The following is a 20,636-nucleotide window of genomic DNA, read 5'->3' as shown; positions in this document are numbered from 1 at the left end:
TATGTAGATCGCAGAAATCAAACATACTTCGCCAATTAAATATTTGAGGCTATTCCACGGTACTTCAGACTCCTTCGTCGCCATTGCCTTCGTCAAATAAGTGTCTAAGATGGTAATGCACACATTAAAATCTGACTCGTTGAAGTCATATTTTAAATTCCATCCAATTTTACCGTACTTTCTTCTCTCCTGCAATGTTGAGAGCACTTTAATAAAAAAATTACTCTGAGGATTAAACATGCAATCACATTAAATATTCGCTTGCCTGGATAACTGCGTGATAAAATGCTAGAACGTAAATTAAATGCTTGTAAAGAGGATGAGAACAACTTTCCAAGACCTGCGGCCGCATATTAAAGTACGTGTTTTGCAAGTTTAGCTTCAATCCACTCGGCGGTTCCGTCACCACTGCAAATAAATTTCGTTCAAAAATATGATATATAACTTTGAAATATAATAAGTATTCTACCTTTTAAAGATTGTTGAAGTATTCCGATTGGAAAATTAAGGATGGGTTCCGTAGTGAGCCACAAGCGAAAATCGGGATGAGGCTTCTCTATATTCTCCACGATCTTTTCTAAATTCTTCGTGAAGGACAGCAGTAAATGGCAATTCTGGAGCATCAGCCATTGACCTCTTATTGTTGCCATTCCCAATAATTCCATTGCGAGCTATTAAACAAATAATTTTTAAAAGGCAGTTAAATGCAACTTTTTTAAAATACAGAAAATTAATGTTAATCGTTATTTTATACTATAAGACAAGCCTGTCCAATTTGAGCTCCAAGAGTCAAAAGGCAAAGCTATCGACGTAAAAAAATTCAATATGAGTAAGATTTTAGGAACTATAACATTGATAAGCGTCATTTAGATCGTATCAACACTTTACAATCCCTGAAATCTTACCCATATTGAATTTTTTTGCATCGATGGCTTTGCGTTTTGGCTTCGGAGCTCAAATTAGACAGACCTGTTACAAAAAATATTGAATTATCAAATTAGTATGAAAAGTTCAAATAACACAATCACATTACGTTTCAATCACATTAATATTCAGATATGTTTAAAATTTTTACGCAAAAATTTTAACAAGAACCAACTTTAACATAAATACAAAATATTTGTTATCGTATATCTTACTTTTTCTTGGCTCTGACCGAGCGAAAGATATTTAAACATTCCTCCGTAACCGTATCGATCAGCCAACTTCATCAGTTCTGAAGTGGGATCCGAACCCGGGCTTAAAATGAAAACTACTGGCATGGTCGGTGTACTTTCCTCGAAAATCACGTCGAAGCTCACGTAAGGCGGCTTAATGTATTGCTTGCCCATGATTTCGATAATGTAATTGATAACACCACGATATACGCGATCGATTCGAAAACAGCGTAACAACATTAACTTTTCGAACGGTGTCACTCGCGTTCTATAATCACACGGAAATTCTTCAGATTCTGGTGTATCCGAATCGTACCACTGAAACGGATAATTAATTATCTAAGTAATCACTTTTCTCAATAGAATGATATTTTTCTGTGTGTGAAAAAATGGAATATATTTTTAAGTAAAATTAAAAATTATTATTTCCACTATAGTTTTGCACTAAAATTTACGACATTAAATTATAGTTACTATTTTGCATTTTTAGTTTACCTTCTTCCATTCATCTTCATAATCTCGTATTTCTTCCGGAAGTTGTCCGAACTTCTCTGGGAAATCGCTCGCCAGCTTGACAACATCCTCCCAACCCGATAACGACAGCCATTTAGTAGGATTCGATTCTACTTTTTCTAGGACTACATTGCCCTTGATGAAGAATTCTAATTGCTTCTGATTCACGTTGCCTAAGTTCTGTTCTATCTTCACGCAAGTTTGCAGGGAAAAGAGCAACTTGTGCCGCGCGAAGATACCAGTGCAGCCGTAATCATAGACATTCTTCGTTAACATTGGAATAATGTTTTGCAGTCGTTTAGTGACCACTGGATCTGGTAACGCTCTCTTCAGCGAGTGGATGAACACCTCAACGTAACTGATCAGAGAGTATTGATACATGGTATTTATGGTGGCCATATCGGCCAGCACAGAGAATAGAATTGCGCCTCGTTCCGCTACCGGACGATAGTTTTCGCGAAGTTTGTTGATGTCGGCAGAAGTGATTTTCGCGAACAATAGCTTCTTCATTACTTCATTGGCGCTGGACTTGATGTTTTCCAAAGTCTCGATCAGCTCGATGTTATCCACCATGTTACCTTCCGCGGAAATCTCGCGAAGAAGACTGTTTTCCAAATTCTGCAGCAGATTCTTATTCTCGCTAGTTTCCAAAATCAGCGTTTCACGTTGTTCCTCGATGTCCGGTCTTTCAGTTTTCACCACTACTGATAGAAGTTGATTCTCCAAACCCTGAAGAAAGGTGAGAATTTATTACAAACTTAAATTTGATATATTTATATTTTTTTAAATTAAAGAAAAATTACTGTTTCCTTAAATAAAATATAGTTGTAACATAATTATAATTATATCGAAAACAAATGTTGAGAAATAGAAAACTTGTAAATCAATGTTCTAATAATATATATTGATTATAATTTAGCTCATTAATTATGATTGTATCATAATTATAATGAAGTTAACTCACTGCTGTAGTGACCATGTAATTGATGACAACTGCCTTGGAGTATAAAGTAGGATCCAGCATCGGATTAGACATTTTTGTTGTCAAATACATTCTGAATTGCGGATCATAATCTATCTCTTTATCGCCGAGAATGACGAAAGTTCGTCCTGCAGCAGCTACAGAAATCAAATCAAAACAAGTTTCAAGTTTTTGCGAACTGCAATTATATATATCGATTCATGAATTCATTTAAATTGTATGACTTACTCTGGATATTTTTCATTAAGACGTTAACCAAAATGAGATCAACCTCGTCGGCATCTTGAACGAGCACAGGTAGACCATATTTAATTGCTAATTCAATTTGCTTCAAGAAATCTGCGTCCATAAAGGAGAGGACCTTTAGATTCTTCTTCTCTTTTTTCTTAATCCAATTTGATGCTTGTTGTTGGGGATCAATACAAAGCGGAAATCTAGATGCTTTCAGAGTTAGTATACCGTTTTGTATGGATAGTTCGTCTGATGGAAGACCTTCCGAGTTCCAACTGCAAATTACATTAAATATTAGAAACACAGTGTTTATATTGCTAAGCTATACGAATATATTTGTTAGAAAAAATAGAATAGCGATTACTCATACAACTACAAAAAAGCTAGTTTAGCTTTACAGCAATGTTACTGTATCACGCTGGAATGTTTCAATTTTGCTACAATATTGATGGAATGATCTGTACTACCATGAATAATAACAATAATTGTTAATCCTAATTAATATTTGTAAGTCCGGCCTTTTTTCAATTATGCGCTAAACTTTGCGAAAAATTATTTATATCAAATGTTCTTCAAAACCTTGCATAATTTTAATTAGATAATTTTATTTCTTAAATTTTGATTCAAAATATGTATTAAAAAAAATTATTGTATTACGTTGCGAAGATACTTTCTAAGTCCTTTAAAGAGATTTACTCCAAAGAATGCATCAAGTTTTGTCAGGTACATTGAACTTGCAAATATCAGTTAAGAAAATTTCAAAACGAATACTAATTAAGCGGTTAAAACTGTCTTTGCATTTTCATTTATTTCTAATTTTTAGAAATTTAATGGCATTTGCAAAATTTTCATTTTAATTGATACCATATTGTAAATAAAGAGAAAAATTATATAACATTTAATTATGTAATAAGATAGGAAACAATTTAATTATGTAGTGATATATCTATGTGCTGTATGAATATGCAGGAGTCTCGTAATTTACTTGGTAATTTCGATGTCGTCGCTCAGTTGTGTTTCGAGCTTGAAGGGCATTGATAAAGGTAATTCCTTGTCTAGGATGCTCCTCTCCCAGTCACTGTACATTTCATTCCTGAACTCGTAGGAAAAAGGACCACTATAAGTCAGAAAGGATGCTCCAAGCAAGCAATTTCCTATGATTTTCTTCAAGTCGTCGTGAAGAACCTCCAGATCCTTTTGCCATCGTTCATTCTCGGAGGACAATCCGGAGATGAGTTTGTCAGCAGCCGAAAGACGTCGTTCTAACAAATCTGTTTCATCCTGAAGACTCTGTCGCTTAGTCATCGCGACGTCATATTTCTCGTTTAATTCTTTGATCATTTCCTTCAATCGCTTTAATTCCCGTTCTTCCTTTTCTAACGCGCGCTTGGCTTTTTCGGACTCCGCTTCGAGTTCTTGAACTCTGTCTATCTTTGGTTTCACCTAAAACGAGAGATCGAAGGTAAAATATTAGCGTAGAGATTTATATAATTAACAATTGAACTATCGTACAGTTTTTTATAATTGGTCCCTTTATAAAGACCTTATGACGAGTAACATATTCTAAAGTATTGTTGAAAAAAATATCTTTAACGAATATTAAATATTATTTGTTGAAATATTAGTGCAAGGTTTACAACGCGGATTCTCACTAGTTAAATTTTTTCTTTTTTATCGTATTAGAATTTAGGAAATTTTATTTGTATTTTAAATTATTGGTAGTATTAATTTATAATAGTGTAATATTTATTATATATATTGAGGACTTGGACCGTGATGAATCTTTAAATAATGAAGAATAGAAAAAAAAGATCAAAAGAAGAAAAAAGATTAAAAGAAAAAAAAAAGAATAAATAAGAAATGAATAAATAAAGAAATAAATGAATAAAATTAGATTTTAGGTAAAAGTTAATAGATGAATTGTCAATTAAAGCTTACAAAATAATGTAATAAATACCTCTCTATAAACGGCGCAATAATCCAGAACAGCAAGCACGAACTTGTATAAGCCGTATCCTGCTTTACTGATGACTTGCATCTGATCCAGCTTATCCGACTTCTTCAAATGCGCTCTTACCATTTGTTGTTGCTTCAGAGTGATCAAGTCGCAGTTCATCTCCTGCAAGTGCTTCAAGAAATAAGGATCGCTCATCATGCCTTTTGCCGTTTTCCACGACACGTCTTTGACGCCACGAAGCATCGCAACGCATTCCGAAACAATCTGCACTGGTTCGGGCGGAGTGGGAAAGGATCTGAATAGTCATTACTGATTTTTAGCAAGTTTGAAGATTAATATTTTTTGATTAATATTCTATTAGGCGATTTTCTTCACTTTTTTAATATTCAATGGATAGTTGATAAATATTAGAAATATTAACAAATCTTAGAAACGACCGAATTCACAAAAGTACTTTTGATAAACTTCAAACCTATCCATTATTAAGATTTATGTTTATAAATATCTTTTGTTTGTCACATTACAAGCTATATTATATGTAAAGACAAACGTATCGTCCTTTAAACAGATGAATTTTATATAATATAAAACCTATATAAATAAAGAAAAATAGTAATTAATCTAGAATGAACCTTATCTCGGTAATATCTGCTTTATCGAGGTCACTCAATGCAAGTTTGGCCGCATCGAGGATCGGTTGAGCCTCCGCTAAGGCTTGCCTAGCTTCCATTTCTTCTTTCGTAATCATTTTCTTCTTATCTTCAATTTCCTTCCTCTTGTCTTCACTCAGAGTCTTTTTTTCCAACGCGATGTCTGTGCTCTTACCGATAGTCTCGAGCAACTGTTCGCAGTTCCTCGTTTGATCATCTATTTTGATTCTTTGCACTGCCAAGATTTCATTTAATTCCGTTAAAGTCATCGAAGCTTCTATCATTTTCTGTAATCCTATAAAAAAAATTTATTATACGAAAACGAAAAATTCTGTCGAAAGACAATTTTTCTTAAATTATACGAAAACATAAGACTTTTGAAAGATAATTTCTTTTAAAAATGAAATAAGAGAAATAAAAGATGATATTAAAGAAATATTATTAAATTTATTGTCTTTATTGACTTCATATTTTATTAATGAAGAAATATAATAAAAACTAAAATAATTTCGTATAAAAGATTTTATAAAAAAAATTTGGCAACTACCTCCGGAAAGACGCGTGCAGCGCGAATTTATGAAGTTCTTCTTCTTCACCAATAGATTCAAATAAGTCTTGATAAAATCTATAAAATGCCATGGCGTGACATAATTTTGTCGCCTCAATTTCGTCACAAAGTCCATTGTATATTGCAATACGGATGTATGTACGTATACAATGTGACTCACGATCACTTCCTTGTACTCTTGCGGCACGATCGAATTCTGAAAGAAAAGGATCTCTCATTTCATGTTGGAACATTTCAAGTAGAACAAAATATCATATCGAAATGATGTCAAAGTGTCTCTAAAATACTTAAAGTCACTTTTCGATCAGTCGATGATTCATTATGACTTTATTGAGATCTTATTCTGCTTAGGTTTTTTCGCCGTTTTATTTTTGCTTACGTTTCTGACTAGAACATTCGCTACCGCTATCAAAGCCTGCTGTGGCCACGGGAACATCCAATCTATAGTGGTATTGTTGATTAAACCGGGATAGTCGCGACAGCGTGTCCGTAAAGCATCGTTCGATGGATTCATTGCCAACGCTATTCGTAAATTCGCGGTGCATGTCTTAACGAAATACGACCAAACGCTCTTCCTAAAATAAAAAAAATTTTATTTTAATACTAAAACATTAGCTCTGCCCAAAGTACTTAATTCGATTTGTTCTCTCACAAGAGATCTAATTGAACTATCATAGATTATTTGTGTTTAAGGTGTAGATTATAAATATTTTGGCATTAAACAAAATGTACGAAAAACTTATGTTATATTAATTAAGAGTGACGTATTTCCTTGTAAGTAGAATTTACTATAATCAATATAATAATATATTGTATCACTTAATATTATCAATATCCTTCTAGAATTAAACATATATTTCAAGAATTTCAAAATAAAGTGGATAAACAACTTACTTTGAGATATCAAAGCCTTCTTTAACCGCTGCATCTCTGCAGGAAGAAACAATTGTGTCTTTATCTTCATCATTAAAGACATCCGGCATGAAACCTATCAACATGCTGTTTATCAATTCGAGGAAGCTTTCGTCCTTAATGTGGGCAGCCGTGAACATAAACACAATCTTTTTATTTTCCAGGCCGACCATGTTATACAAATTCTTTATGTCTTCGCGGAAGAACGTTTGATTGTATCCGCGACGCAGAATGATTTGAAAGATTTGATAACCGGCAGCGAAGGATGCTAACTTGATCACGGATTTCTTGCCGCTGCCACTCATACCGATGATCAGTACGTGACCGCAGTGCATTCGAAGTGCACGATGCACTCTGGTCAGATGCTCGAGCGCGTCATTGAAGAGAACCATGTGCAGCTTAGTTCTGTCCCTCTCGTTGTATTCTTCGAAAATCTGTAGGTAGCACAAAGATATTTTTTAAAGATATTGAACGTTAATTTAATTCTTTGGAGTTGAAATCTATCACACAATTACGAATGCTGGATCTGTGACATTTATGTTGACTAAAAGACACTAATTAATTTCAAGGAATTAAAATGACATAACTTATATAAAAAAGAATGTATAAATATTAATAAGTTTTATTTTAATAACATGATTTAAATTTGCAGTTGTAAATAAAAGATATAATTAAGTGGAATTAGTAGAACCCATTCAGTTCCAGGTTAAACAACGATGTTGCTTGTAAATAAATAAAATAAATAATATTTATAGATAGGAATGTTAATATAGCAGAAAATAATTAAAAATTATATATTTAAAGAAAAAATTTGACCTCTTGAAACAAGCTGTAAACTGCTTCATAATCCAACAGATCCTCATAAAATCTAGGCTCCTCTTCATTGACGGCATTCCTGAAATCGCCGAACAGTATCGGGTCTCTTAAACTGTATTCAATCACTTCAGGTTCTAGCTCCCAATAATTTTGTATTTTTTCATTCAATTGCTCGATTACGAAATTTTTATCCTGAAATAGCAAAATTATTTTAAAACGAATCTTTAATTCTTCTTTAATTTTTAATGTATATTAGATTCCCTAGATTCCCCATACCTTATAAAGTCGTGCTACATGTATAAATGTTTTTTATATACATTATTGTATTTAGCGTAAATTGTTTGACAATTAAAAAGTTTTTTCATTTATCTTTATTTAAAAAAAATGTATAAAATATTATCAATTTAAATTCATTTAATTGTGGATCACAAAAAATAATGAAAATCGAAATGTAATGTTGAGAAATACTCTAATGTCAGAAATATTCTACGCAAATAATTACGTTGAAAAATGCAACTATAATGTAAGATTAATGTACAAGAAAAAAAGGAGAAGCCTTATTACTTGCACGCTAATAAGACGATCGCATATAACTCTGGTGAACTCGTTTCTCCAGAGCCTAACAAACTGTTTGGTTACGAAAAAGAAATTAGGATGGGTCTGAAGTAATCCAGCCATGATTCTTGAGAGATCCCGCATATTGAAAATATAGTGAAACTTGGATGGAGTTGGCAGTAGTTCCTTCCTAACTATCTAAATAACATTATGTTGTTAATATACGTATCTCACTTAGAGATATAATGCTATACGCAACGTGATTCAAAATTACCTCGTAAAGTTCCAATGTCAATTGTACAAGTTTGTCCGTGATAGATTGAATTGCCTCCGAAAATATCTGCAGATGTCCGGATAAAATACTCGTGTAAATATAATTCAGAGTTTCATTCGTTGGACAAGTTACGTTGTAAACTGAGAACATTGAGATAAATCGCGGATCAACTTCGTTCCTACCACCACCGGGTTTTCCCATAGCTGCTAAATAATCTACAAACAGTAAAAAACATTTTGTACTGCGATCAATTAATTAATATAAAAATAATGTGTTTAAAAATATAAATTCTAAGATAAATGAATAAAATATATTAATTTTACATATTATAAACAATTAATTTTACTGAAGAAATATGCTTACACAATTTATTTACAAACTGTGTCAATGTTACATCTTCTATGTTAATTTTTTACATAATGTTTGTGTTACTTCCTAACATTCATTTCATGTTAAATCAACATAAAGATTTATGTAATTTGTATGAAATGAGTTAAATTTAACACAAATTTTTTTTAACTGTTACAGAAAATACATTCATGGCATAAGTCTTCAATTAATTAAACATACATCTTATAAACTTATATTATATTAAATCCTCAATAAATGATGAAAAATTGATAAAATTGTTGCTAGGAAAATTGACTTCGTGTTTTTAAAAAAGCTTTTTTAGTATATTTGTTACTTCCTGAACATATACTTACAAATATCTTTCATATATTTCCAATTCAAATCACGCCCACGATCATAAAAGCCACCCTTTTCAAACAATAGTTTAAGAAACGCGATGGGCTGTTGGGTTCCACTAATATCCATGATTGGCATATTCATGTCGTCGATGAAAATTATTAATTTCTTTCCAGGCGGGGCTCCGAATACCTCTCTCGATCTTTTCTCCACTACCGATTCAATATTCGTTTGCACGTCCATTGAAGTGGTTCTTGAGGAAAAGTTTATTAAGAGCTGTTCCTATTTGTCATAAATTGTTGATAAACATAAATTTTTTGTATCTTATTACATCGTTTTTCTTCCATACATGTATTACATCATATATTTTATTGAAAATTATTTGAATAAAACACAGTGTTTCAGAAGGATAGATCAATATTTTGATGACATTGATTATCTTAATTAAAAAAGTTCATATAAATATGTATTCTATTCCGAACGGTTTCCGGGATTTCCAAGCAAAAATTCATATAAACTTTATATGAACAGTTTTATTTAAAATGACAGATCATCATAATATTGACGTTTTCTCTTGAGTGAAAGATATAGAAAACCCTGTATAGAAAATAATTCTAATTAAGTTGATTTCTTCAATGTTGTTTTATTTACTTACGTATTTTTCAGGATTCAAGTTCCTTAAAAATTCATGAATTATCGCCGTTTTCGAGGTACCAGTTTCTCCGACCAACAATACCGGTCTTTGTAGATTGTTCATGAGATTTACGAACCATGTAGTACGCAGAGTATCAATTGTTTGCACTAAAATGTCCGAAAAGTTCTTCTGTCTGTCATGAACATATATTGGTACCAACCACTTCCATGCCTTCCAAACCTTTTCCTTGATATCAAGTACGTAGTCGTAGATAGTTGGAAAATATATGGGTATACATTCTGAGCAAACATGCACATTCATTTTTTAGTTAACGAGCAAAAGAAAAGATACATTAATCAGATCTTATTAAATTTATTTAATTTCCATATTGATTAATTTACTTATTTCTATTGAGCTTACTGGCGGTCGCTGGTTTATCGGGTGTGTCTTGCACTAACATAAATCCACATATTTTCTTTATGTACTCATCAAAATTGGAGCGCGCCTCGTCTACAATAGATGCGCCGAATGACCAATAGCACGCTTGAATGTACATTGCCTCCCAGAGCTCCTCTTTCGTTATCAACTCTTCATTGATTTTTGATTTTTGTTTTGCCAATTCATATTTTATTGACAGTAAACCATCAAATACGAAGCAAAATTGAGTTACCTTCGGAAACCATGCAAAAAATGTTATTAATAAAATATGAATATACACAGTAAAAAAATATTTTGTATTAGAGATTCTCTGTCTTTCTAGTTAAAAAATTTATGAGTAAATAAACAAATGAAAAATCATATTTTTTTTAATATAAATTTTAAGATAAATGAGTATAAAATGTGTTAATTTAATATTATAAATTTTAATTTTAAAGAAATATGATTACAAATTGTATCAATGTTTAATTAAATAAAATAAATCCTATTTGATATAAAGTGGATCTTAATGCTTAAATAATTTTGTGTAAATTTATATACATATCCAATTCTGCAAACCACATTTCGAAATCTTTTTTCAATCTTGGAAAGTAAATGATGAACAGTGTAATGATGAACAGAATAAGAATAATAATATCATAATTGACAAACAATTTAATAATATTGATTTAATAATATTGATTTGCTAATAAGCATTTTTAATAAACATCTTTTATTTACTTAAGCATTGAGATCCAAGCATAAGAGATATCGAGCATAAGATTCCTTTTATTTTATTAGATTTATTCTCTTCAGTCTAATTTCGTATTATAATTGTGTTTCAGTACTTAATTTTTACATCAGTGATGCGCAACTTTTTAATTACTACAGTCATAATTGTTCACAAATCAATAGTCAATCTAGTAGTTACCATATTGAGTCCAGTTTGTGGTATAATCGTCCGAAGAGGTTCGACTGTTTGAAAGCCTAACATTCCTTCGGTAATAAGCTTAAGTGAGCCATGCACGTATTTCTCGCACATTCCTCGAAGAAAATCTTGATCGACTTTGCTTTTAGTTTGTATCCACTTGTCCATGTACGGCTGGTAGCCTAGACTTTTTGGGTCTACATAGACCATACCCGCTCTTGAAACCGTTGCAGGTGAGGCGTACTGCAAGTCGCCTACCTTTAGCACAAGGATCAATTAATTTTTTAATAAAGTATCTTTAGAATTATTAAAAATGTCTACATTTTTCTATAATTTAGTTCATTATAACGTTATTATCCTTAATTCTTTTTTCATTGTAATTTGTTTCAAAAACTATTATTAATTCATTATTAAATAGTTATATCATATTTATGGTATCATATTTATGTATAATTTTTATACAAAGAGCAACAATAAAATTACGACAATAAAGTTACAAACAACGCCTCCTATTGTCTGTTATGCTCATATTTGTTTGAATGCCATCTTATTCAAATATCAAATTAATTTTTCTAAATTGTCCCTCACACAATTCAATAGTCGATATTATATCCACATTAAGTTACCTCAAAGAGCAGACTGCAATAATTCTGCAATTTAATCCTCTCTTGATTGGCCAGAGTTAATAGCTTGTTATCATCCATTACCGAGTTCATGTTTTCGATCCACAACGCATCAACATCTCCATCGAAAAGTATATATCTTCGTTCATCTTTGCTGGAATCTAGCGGTCGATTAATTTCTCGAAAGATATTACTCAAAAGACCATCCGTCCAATCTCGTGTTGCAGGTTCTAGCTTTCCGTACAGCTCGATGATGGTGCAAGCCTTTAAAAATTATGATGACATAAAGAATTTTACAATAAAATTTAACAATGCTACTGTTATAATTAATTATTCACACCTTAGGATTCAAAATGTGCAATTTTGTGGGTTTACCAAGGTTCGTCTGTGCTCTGCAGAGCGTTTCGACGACCACTGTCTTACCACTGCTAGTGGGACCGATAATCATTGTAGAATGCCTAGTCATCATTATTTCATATAACTGAATGACTTTATCAACCTAGGCCGAATTATTATGTTTTTTATTATTTTTGTTAATTTGAAGTCTACGATTATAATAGCTAAATATATATATAAATATATATACGGAAGGAATGTTGCTAAAGTATGAAAAAATTTAGCTAGACAGATTAAAAAAAATAGTGTTATTGACTATTCAAATGATTACATAAGACACTAGCCTAATAACCGATATTGCAAAAAATTTTAACATTCTAGTTTGATTATTTTATGTAATTACTTTCTAACAAAATTATGGTCTAACAAAATTATTTTCTATATCTAACTATAAATTTATATATCTTATAAATATGTTTCTAACTAAATTTTTCTTAACAAATTAAGTTTAGTATTAAATACTTTAGCAAAACTTTCTTCCATGCAAGTGTGTTAGAAATCTAGAAAATACTATTTACTTGCTCAGGTAAAACAATATAGCCATGTTCTTTTAATACTGCCTCAACTGCTTCATTAAAATCTGGATAGCGCATTCTGGGACAATCCAAGTCAGGAAAGAGATCTCTGATCAGACCCAGGAAGAGCGGCATGTCGTCATATATAAACTTAGGTAAGTTCATGTCTCTGAGAGCTCTCATCAGCACAATGTTTTCGGGTAAATCATTAGAAGTTCTTTTCAACTGGCCGGCCATATTAAGCACAGATATAAGGGACCTCAAGCCAAAATCATAGTGTGTTTGTTTGCTCAGCTGTTCGCTCGCCAGCTTATAGAGAACGGTCATCTTCTTTGCGAGCAACTTTGCCGTCAAAAAACCGGCGCTAAAAAGCTTAATCTGACAGATTAACTCGTTATCCGGCACTACGCAGACTACTGGTCTAAAGAGGGCTTTAACAGATTCTGGTAACTCCGTGCGACCGGCGTATCCTGGATTCATGGTGATGAAGATTCCTACCTTCGAGTCCAATACGATATCTTGATCCTCGAACTTTTGGAGAATATTTTGGTTATTATAGAATATAATACATATACATGTAATAAACAGGAATTTATTTTTCTGATCCTATATTTAATAACAATTTATTTATATTTATCATATATAAAATAATGGAGAAATTAATATAATCATATTTGATAAATATATATTTATTTAAAAAATTGAAAATGATATAGATTTAAATTAAAAATAGAACTTTACTATAGAAAAATAAAAATAGAATATCAGACACGAACATATATTAATATTATAAAATATTCTTCTTTACATACATTAAAATTATTCTATTAATTTATAAAAAAATTTTAATATAATTGTAGCTATAAATAATTCGTATTATTCCCGGCATTTCGTGCTTTTCAGTTTAATGAAATATATACCGTGAATCTTTCAGCTTTAATTTGCAGTGCCGAGCGTATAGTTTGAAGCTGAGTCGAAATAACAGAGAGAACAGAACTGTCGATACGATTAAATTCGTCGAAACAACCCCATGCTCCACATTGAGCGAGACCACTCAGAGTCTTTCCAATCGTGATATAGTCCATTCCTTCGCTGCAATTAGTTACGATACATAAGAGTCCTAGAGCTTTCGCTAAATCTTTGACTGTCTCAGTTTTTCCGGTTCCAGCAGGACCTTAGTGTTAAAAATTAAAAAAACGCAGTTTTATAAACTATTATTTAAATCATTAAAAAATTAAAACGAGTAGATTAAAAGTATTTGCCCTGATATTTTCGAATTCCACGTAATTTTCACTTTTTCCAATATATCTTTGTATTTACAATATAATTACAATACAATTTCTACAGTATAATTTGTTTTATTGTGGCTAGATACTTAAGATCGATCAGAAGCTGTTATTTTGAGACATTTGCAATTCTGTCATGTGTATATGCATTACATACCCGCCGGTGCACCGCCTAAGTACATTGAGAGAGCTTGCGTAATAGTGAGATATATTCGGTCCGTCAGTGGCGTAATGACCAATCTACCATTAAGACCCATGTACTCGTAACCGTATTCGAAAGTGCCTGTGCATTGGTTCATCCATACATTGTCCAGATCATGAACCCAATAAAATCTATATACGAAAATACTTCGCCGTAGATTACAATAATTGTAAAAGTAATAGTACTTTTATATAAAACATATTTAATAATTTTGAATATTGTTATGATTGTATCAAAATTATATTGTTTAATATGAAAAAATTAAAAAATTGTATCATTAAAAGACTTGTATTGTTTAAATTGTATTGTTGAAAGCTCGTATTGTTAAAAGACTTGTACTGTTAAAATTTGGTAAAGGCTACATATTTTTACATAATAAAAAAGTTACCTTAATTGGCTTTCCCATTCGAATTCTGTAGGATCCGTAATACTGTCTCTAACAAAATTCTCGACAATGTCACGAGTATGCACATTGATGGTCAAAACCATATCAATCTTCTTTCTGTCATTATTTGTAAGCGAACTGGTACCCATCAATGTCACCATTTCGTCCAGTTGAGTATTGAGTTGTTGTAAATACTATATACATAAAAAAAGAAATACTACATACATAAAAAAAGAAATATTTTTTTATATTCAATAACAAATGACAAAACATGACACAAATTGTGTTCACAATTTGCGAGCATTACTTCTTTCATAGCGCGTTTATTTCCCTGGGATATCTTATCGAAAACATTTTCGACTTCTGCGGTCCACCATATCTGATTGGCTACGAGAATCATCATTCCTTGAAATTCGAGTATCCACTGAGTTATTGGTCTTCGCACCTACGTTTATAAAATAGTGAAAGTTTTTATAATATATACAATTTCTAAATAAAAGAATATTTTAATTTGTCAATTAGTTATTTCTTCTCTAAAAGTGATATATTAAAGATTAACAGAGAAAGTATAAGATATTTTAGAAAAATGTTTTTTGAAGAACAAATGAACGGAAGTAACGTAAGTAAGTGCAATAATTCAATATAAACCTTGCCGTAATTGTAGACCGCTTTCTTTGTTAGATATCGATTTGATCTTTTCATTTCTTCAAGAGCCAGCCCCATCCAGATTTCGATCTGTTCTTCCACGGACACGGGATTTCTGAAATCCATAACTTCTCTTTCGCAAGATACAAGAGCTGTAGCCTTCTGTTTATCTGTGTCTGATGTTATTATGAATTTATCGAGATTATCAAACATCTTTCCTACGTGTTCCTGAATTGCCGTAGGAATACCACTGCCGAGAATGCTCAGCAGTTCATCGTCGCTAATGAAATTGAATCTTGGGAATATAATGCGTTTGTTGCACAAATATTCCGTTAAAGACTTTTGGCACTTCTCGAGGGTTGTTATCATAGTTTCAAAGTCACCCTTTCGACCTAATATTTAACAAATAAGTAAATAATTATTTTTTTTAATTTTTTAAAATTTATTTTATATTTTATGTATATTTCTTAAATTCTTTATATGTATATTTCTTATATATTTTTAAAATTTTCTTGGCGAAAATTTTTCCTAAAATTCTTCATATATTTCTTCAAAATTTTTATATAGTCTTATAATTAACAAAAATTTTTTTAGCTTTTTATATAAATTGGAATAATCTTTTCAGAAATGTAAAAAAATCTAGATCTTTTCTAGAAGTTTTTATACATATTTGTGAATTCTGAAATAAAAATTTCTCATTTTCCAATTTCTAGAATAAAGTCTGAAAGTGTATATGGTATTTTTCAGAAATCTTCATATTATTTAAAATACGAAAATTCTTAAAAATATATTATACTAATGTTTTTCAACTAGATTAACTTTAATAATGAGATAAACTAATTCTCTTTCAAATACCATGAATCAAGCAACATTCCAAAACATTGAGCTTCTTCGACGTGTCAGTCATGATTTTTCGGTAAATTTGATCGATATCATCGAATCTTTTTGTTTCGTCCGGCAACTGAAAGCGAATGTCACCACCCACGAAAATACCCTCGAGATACAGCCACTTTCGCTGAAAATCCACCCACACTTCCAGAACTTCGGAGATCGTATGCATTGTGTGTTCCCATTTTTGTACGGCATTGAGAAACGGCCCGATGAATTGCGAGGCTGCCATGCTGTGTACGCTCAACATGTTATCTTCGAGTACCAGATTCAATTCGTCAAGTGGTCCAAGAATAAAGCCACGTTCTTCTACACCTGGAAAATGCAACAATCGTAGGATTATATATCTCATTATAATTAGTTTAATGATAATTATTTTTAGATCTGTAATTAAATTTAGATACTTCAGCAAAATCGTTCTTTCCATAAACTAATATAAATTTAAGTCTTATATACTCGCATACTTGTTTATTCAATAATAATAATAAGTGCATGTTTTTCTAAATACCTTTATAATGTTTCATCATATTAAATTCCATGGATTTCCATATGTCTGCTAATTCTTTTATGCCTCTTTCTATCGCAAGTTCTTTCACGGCATACATTACAACATCTTGTGCAATATCTTGATACTTTCCCAGTTCCATAGCGAACATATTCTCTAAAGTAAATCTGGAACGATCGAATATTCAGGTTATCATATTTATGTACTTAAAGCGAATGTTGTGTGGCTTGAAGCTTACCCCTCTATGGTAAAAGATTTTTCTTGTGCCATGTTTATAAATATATTCACTTAAAAAATGTCTATGTAACTAATTATACTTTTACGAAGTAAGTATCAAATTATATGCACTTGATTGAGTTTATATTGGTCATTAACAAAAAATTATGTCTCTTGCGATGATCTGTAAACAGACTCGTGTAAAAAAAAAATAGAAAATGCAAGATACTTGATACTTTAACTGAAAAATTATATACAGATTCGATGTAATTATTATTCTAAAACATAAATTTACATCTCGCAACGTCAACGTTTGTACGCAAGTATTAAAAAATACAAATATTTTCACATGTATATATATTCTATATTTGCACATCGAAAGGATGATTTTGTCGAATTATTAAAAAATTTAGTCAGATATAGATCTGAAGATAATTTTATTGAACTATTAAATTATGTAAGACGTTTAAATTGGTTATTAGAATATCAAAACTTTTTGCAATACTACTCATCATGCTTGAGATTCCTATGTATTTATTTTGATGTCCAATAATATTACTTTCAGATTTGCATTTAGCTAAATTTTTAGATACTTCAGCAAAATCGTTTTTTTTTTGTGAAAATATTGCACGTTAATACAATTACACTATGCAAATAAAAATAATAAAAATAATAAAATCAATATTCAATACAAATAGATATAATAAAAGATAGATACAAAAATGCAGTTATCATAAATACATAAGTCTAATAGTTATCCTTTTATATGCTCTTATACACATATTATTCTTTTCGCAACTAAAATCGCGGTCTATCAAGTTATCTGTTTATTCGTACGTCTAATTAACACTCGCTAATTATTCGTCATCCGCACACCTGTCCGGATCCATATCGAAATACTGTCCGGTCCTTTTCATCAACTCTTGCCAATGTCTTTCGCGCATAGCTTCGTTTTTCAACTCGATGAAAAGCGGCACTGAGTCCTTGAAGGTCTTCATGTTGGTCTTCAATGCATAGCCAACATTCGTATTTTTGATGGCTTTCGGCAGCAGTCGAAATTCCCTTATAAAGTATTCCATACCCTCGATGAGCTGCTGCGGATTCAAGTTCACCCATAGAGTTTTCGCCCAAACTTCTCGCGAGCTTTTCTGTTCCTTGTAGAGATTATACAATAATTCCATGCCCTCGTATTCCGTTTTGATCTTGAGGAGAGTTGAATAATCGGCAGACGGTAAGTTAAACAAGTTTTCTAACTGTATCAGATTCAGCCGCTTTTCCTCATATTTATTAACCAGCTTGCCATATTCCTATATAATAGAAGAAGAATAAAGAAATCTTTTAACTTGTTACTTAATTTTGTTCTTATCACGCGATATTATTCAAAAAATTTAGAAAAGTCAATCAAAACTCGAAACGTATTTAGAAAAATGTTTTTAAGAAGATATAATTGTATTATTTATAAATAATTTTAAGTTTTTATAAATATCTTTAATTTTTTAGAAGAATGTTTTTAAAAAAATATAATCGTGTTTATAATTATCTCTTTTAAATTTTACGTACACTCATTTTTTTCAGTCCTAATTCCAGGTCGTCCCCGATACTCCCAGGACCAAATGTCTCAAAATTTTCAGCGAACATCACGGTGTCAACCAAGAATTGATAGATTTCTTCTTGAGTAAGCTCGGAAAATTTATCGCTAGTGCTTTCTAAAGTCGAAGCTCTGTAGAGCGCTGTGAGATACAACGATTCCCAGTCTCGTTGCAATTCATACGCCATTGCTTCGTCCGATGAGGGAAAAACAATCCCATAGGTGCGCATAGATTGAAAGCACTCTTGATAGCAGAGAAATTGCACTTCGGCTAGTATCGCCGATTTTTTCACATCGGTGATCGCATGCATGATTGACACAAAACGGTCCAGTCCCGTGACCACCAGTTCGATCTCGTCGCGAAAGGCATCGATTTGAGTTTTAAGTTGGTCCATAGCCAATACGGTATCAGACAGAAGATAATTCCCTAAAACCTGTTTCCATTCCTTCGCTTGACACTCGATGCCTGATAAAAGTGGTTTCAGGTTGAGCCTTTGGAAAGAAAGAAGAGTAAATCGGAGTACAATAGAATTAAAAAATAAAAAGTTAATCGATATAATGAACTTTTATTATTATTCTTCTTGTTAACAACATTACAGTTTATATTTACCGTATACTGTTTATGTCAAAATACGATGATATGTCTTCGAGTTCCTCCAGAATGCTTTCATAAAACGAGAACTTTTCGAAGTATTGTAAAAGCGTAGGTTTCGTCGATGCAAATTTTTCACAAGCCAGATTTTTGTCAAATGACCATAAGCTGCTGTATTTCTTCCATTTATATAGATATCGCCAGCATTCAGTCGAGATTCTATACGCTGTGTCGTGAATCACTTTTACAAGTTCGTTAACTATCTGCAGTAATTTTAAATCTTAAATCACGTTGCGTAATGCTAATAAATTTTTTTAATATGTTATTAAATTATCGTAAAATTTAACATAATAATCGGTGAACTCTTTAATGAAAAAAATTCTCATAAAATCTTATAATATTTTTAAGAATTTATCATACATTACTCAATAAAAAATATGAAACACTTTTAAAACACTCAAAATTGTGCAATTTTTAGAAATTTCGTAGAAACTCTCGGTAAAAAATCATCACAGACAAAAAAAATAAAAAATATATTTTAAAGCCTAAAACTTGTTACATGTTTTAGCTGTTTTTAAAAGATTTTTATTTTTACAGTTTTGTATCTTTATAAAGATCACATTGTTTTTTAAAATTACATATTTACATACATTCAATAGTCTGTTTTGATAAAAATTTTCTTAAAAATTTTAATATTTTTTTTGTACAAAAAAGAACAGTTTTATTTACAAAATTTTTTTAAAATTTTCTTACAATTTTTCTTGAATTACGCGATTTTGAAGCTAAACCTGCATTTCTTATAATCAATAAAAATTCTGAAAAATTATATGAACAATTCTAAGAAAAATTTTTATCAGGGCTACTCAACTCGAATGCTCATCACGTCTTCGAAGAAGCTGAAAGTGACTAAATCCTGCGAGTGCTCCTTTCTTTGCGGTTTGCACTGTAAGCAAGATCCATTCATCCATCTGGAGAATCCTTTCAGCCTTTCGAGTAAATCTCGTACATCGCTGCAAATGGTACTAAAGATTTCGTTGGGCGATGGACGTAATACTACTTCGGATGTTATTAATAATACGTCTACTTGGAAGATTGGCTTAGTGTTGTTCAACATTTTGTTCAGAACTTCCATATTTCTGACCATGCATCTAGAAAGTGGATCAAACGACGATTTTGTAATATAAAAAATTTATTTTAATGTAATTATCATTTTTACTGTCAAAAGAGATATATACATTATAAAGGCAGCAAAGATTTTCTTTTCATATTTTTTGTACAAGAGCTGCATAGCTGGACTTGTCCCAGTAGAAGTACCCAATACTAAACTTTCTAGTTTCACAAGCATCGGACTAATCGACTGATAAGTCTTTAACATCGACGATACCAGTTCAGATCGTCGATTTTTTATCTCCATAAAATAACTCTATAAAGAGAAAATTAGATATATTGTATTTAACAATAAGACAATTCCATTTTGTTAAATAATGGTTACAATAAAAGAATGTTTACAATAA

At 31.3% G+C, this 20,636-nt stretch overlaps 1 protein-coding gene across 1 annotated transcript in view; it reads right to left on the bottom strand.

Moving 5' to 3' along the window:
• Positions 1 to 20,636, bottom strand: part of Dhc98D (Dynein heavy chain at 89D) — a 33,848-nt gene that overhangs the window by 3,580 nt on the left and 9,632 nt on the right. Inside the window, exons 13-49 of the mRNA XM_087414753.1 lie at positions 20,400 to 20,545; positions 19,991 to 20,270; positions 19,773 to 19,782; positions 19,141 to 19,402; positions 18,503 to 19,022; positions 17,819 to 18,249; positions 16,730 to 16,893; positions 16,189 to 16,536; positions 15,337 to 15,725; positions 14,996 to 15,133; positions 14,692 to 14,882; positions 14,259 to 14,434; positions 13,736 to 13,989; positions 12,819 to 13,346; positions 12,245 to 12,403; positions 11,908 to 12,168; positions 11,259 to 11,539; positions 10,915 to 10,924; positions 10,357 to 10,606; positions 9,958 to 10,235; positions 9,320 to 9,584; positions 8,616 to 8,830; positions 8,351 to 8,539; positions 7,787 to 7,978; positions 6,953 to 7,404; positions 6,438 to 6,633; positions 6,038 to 6,254; positions 5,473 to 5,785; positions 4,841 to 5,135; positions 3,869 to 4,326; positions 2,881 to 3,158; positions 2,635 to 2,789; positions 1,653 to 2,399; positions 1,140 to 1,475; positions 470 to 671; positions 266 to 408; positions 28 to 189 (exon numbers count right to left, since the gene is read on the bottom strand). Of these exons, the coding sequence (XP_087270879.1) occupies positions 28 to 189; positions 266 to 408; positions 470 to 671; positions 1,140 to 1,475; positions 1,653 to 2,399; positions 2,635 to 2,789; positions 2,881 to 3,158; positions 3,869 to 4,326; positions 4,841 to 5,135; positions 5,473 to 5,785; positions 6,038 to 6,254; positions 6,438 to 6,633; positions 6,953 to 7,404; positions 7,787 to 7,978; positions 8,351 to 8,539; positions 8,616 to 8,830; positions 9,320 to 9,584; positions 9,958 to 10,235; positions 10,357 to 10,606; positions 10,915 to 10,924; positions 11,259 to 11,539; positions 11,908 to 12,168; positions 12,245 to 12,403; positions 12,819 to 13,346; positions 13,736 to 13,989; positions 14,259 to 14,434; positions 14,692 to 14,882; positions 14,996 to 15,133; positions 15,337 to 15,725; positions 16,189 to 16,536; positions 16,730 to 16,893; positions 17,819 to 18,249; positions 18,503 to 19,022; positions 19,141 to 19,402; positions 19,773 to 19,782; positions 19,991 to 20,270; positions 20,400 to 20,545 (9,891 nt within the window). The remainder of the gene's footprint in view (positions 1 to 27; positions 190 to 265; positions 409 to 469; positions 672 to 1,139; positions 1,476 to 1,652; positions 2,400 to 2,634; positions 2,790 to 2,880; positions 3,159 to 3,868; positions 4,327 to 4,840; positions 5,136 to 5,472; positions 5,786 to 6,037; positions 6,255 to 6,437; positions 6,634 to 6,952; positions 7,405 to 7,786; positions 7,979 to 8,350; positions 8,540 to 8,615; positions 8,831 to 9,319; positions 9,585 to 9,957; positions 10,236 to 10,356; positions 10,607 to 10,914; positions 10,925 to 11,258; positions 11,540 to 11,907; positions 12,169 to 12,244; positions 12,404 to 12,818; positions 13,347 to 13,735; positions 13,990 to 14,258; positions 14,435 to 14,691; positions 14,883 to 14,995; positions 15,134 to 15,336; positions 15,726 to 16,188; positions 16,537 to 16,729; positions 16,894 to 17,818; positions 18,250 to 18,502; positions 19,023 to 19,140; positions 19,403 to 19,772; positions 19,783 to 19,990; positions 20,271 to 20,399; positions 20,546 to 20,636) is intronic.

This window comes from Acromyrmex echinatior, chromosome 16, assembly GCF_024713525.1.
Source record: "Acromyrmex echinatior isolate Ae372 chromosome 16, ASM2471352v2, whole genome shotgun sequence".
Classification (NCBI taxonomy): domain Eukaryota; kingdom Metazoa; phylum Arthropoda; class Insecta; order Hymenoptera; family Formicidae; genus Acromyrmex; species Acromyrmex echinatior.
The sequence above is the reverse complement of the archived record's forward strand: the minus strand, read 5'-3'. Positions and strand labels throughout refer to the sequence as shown.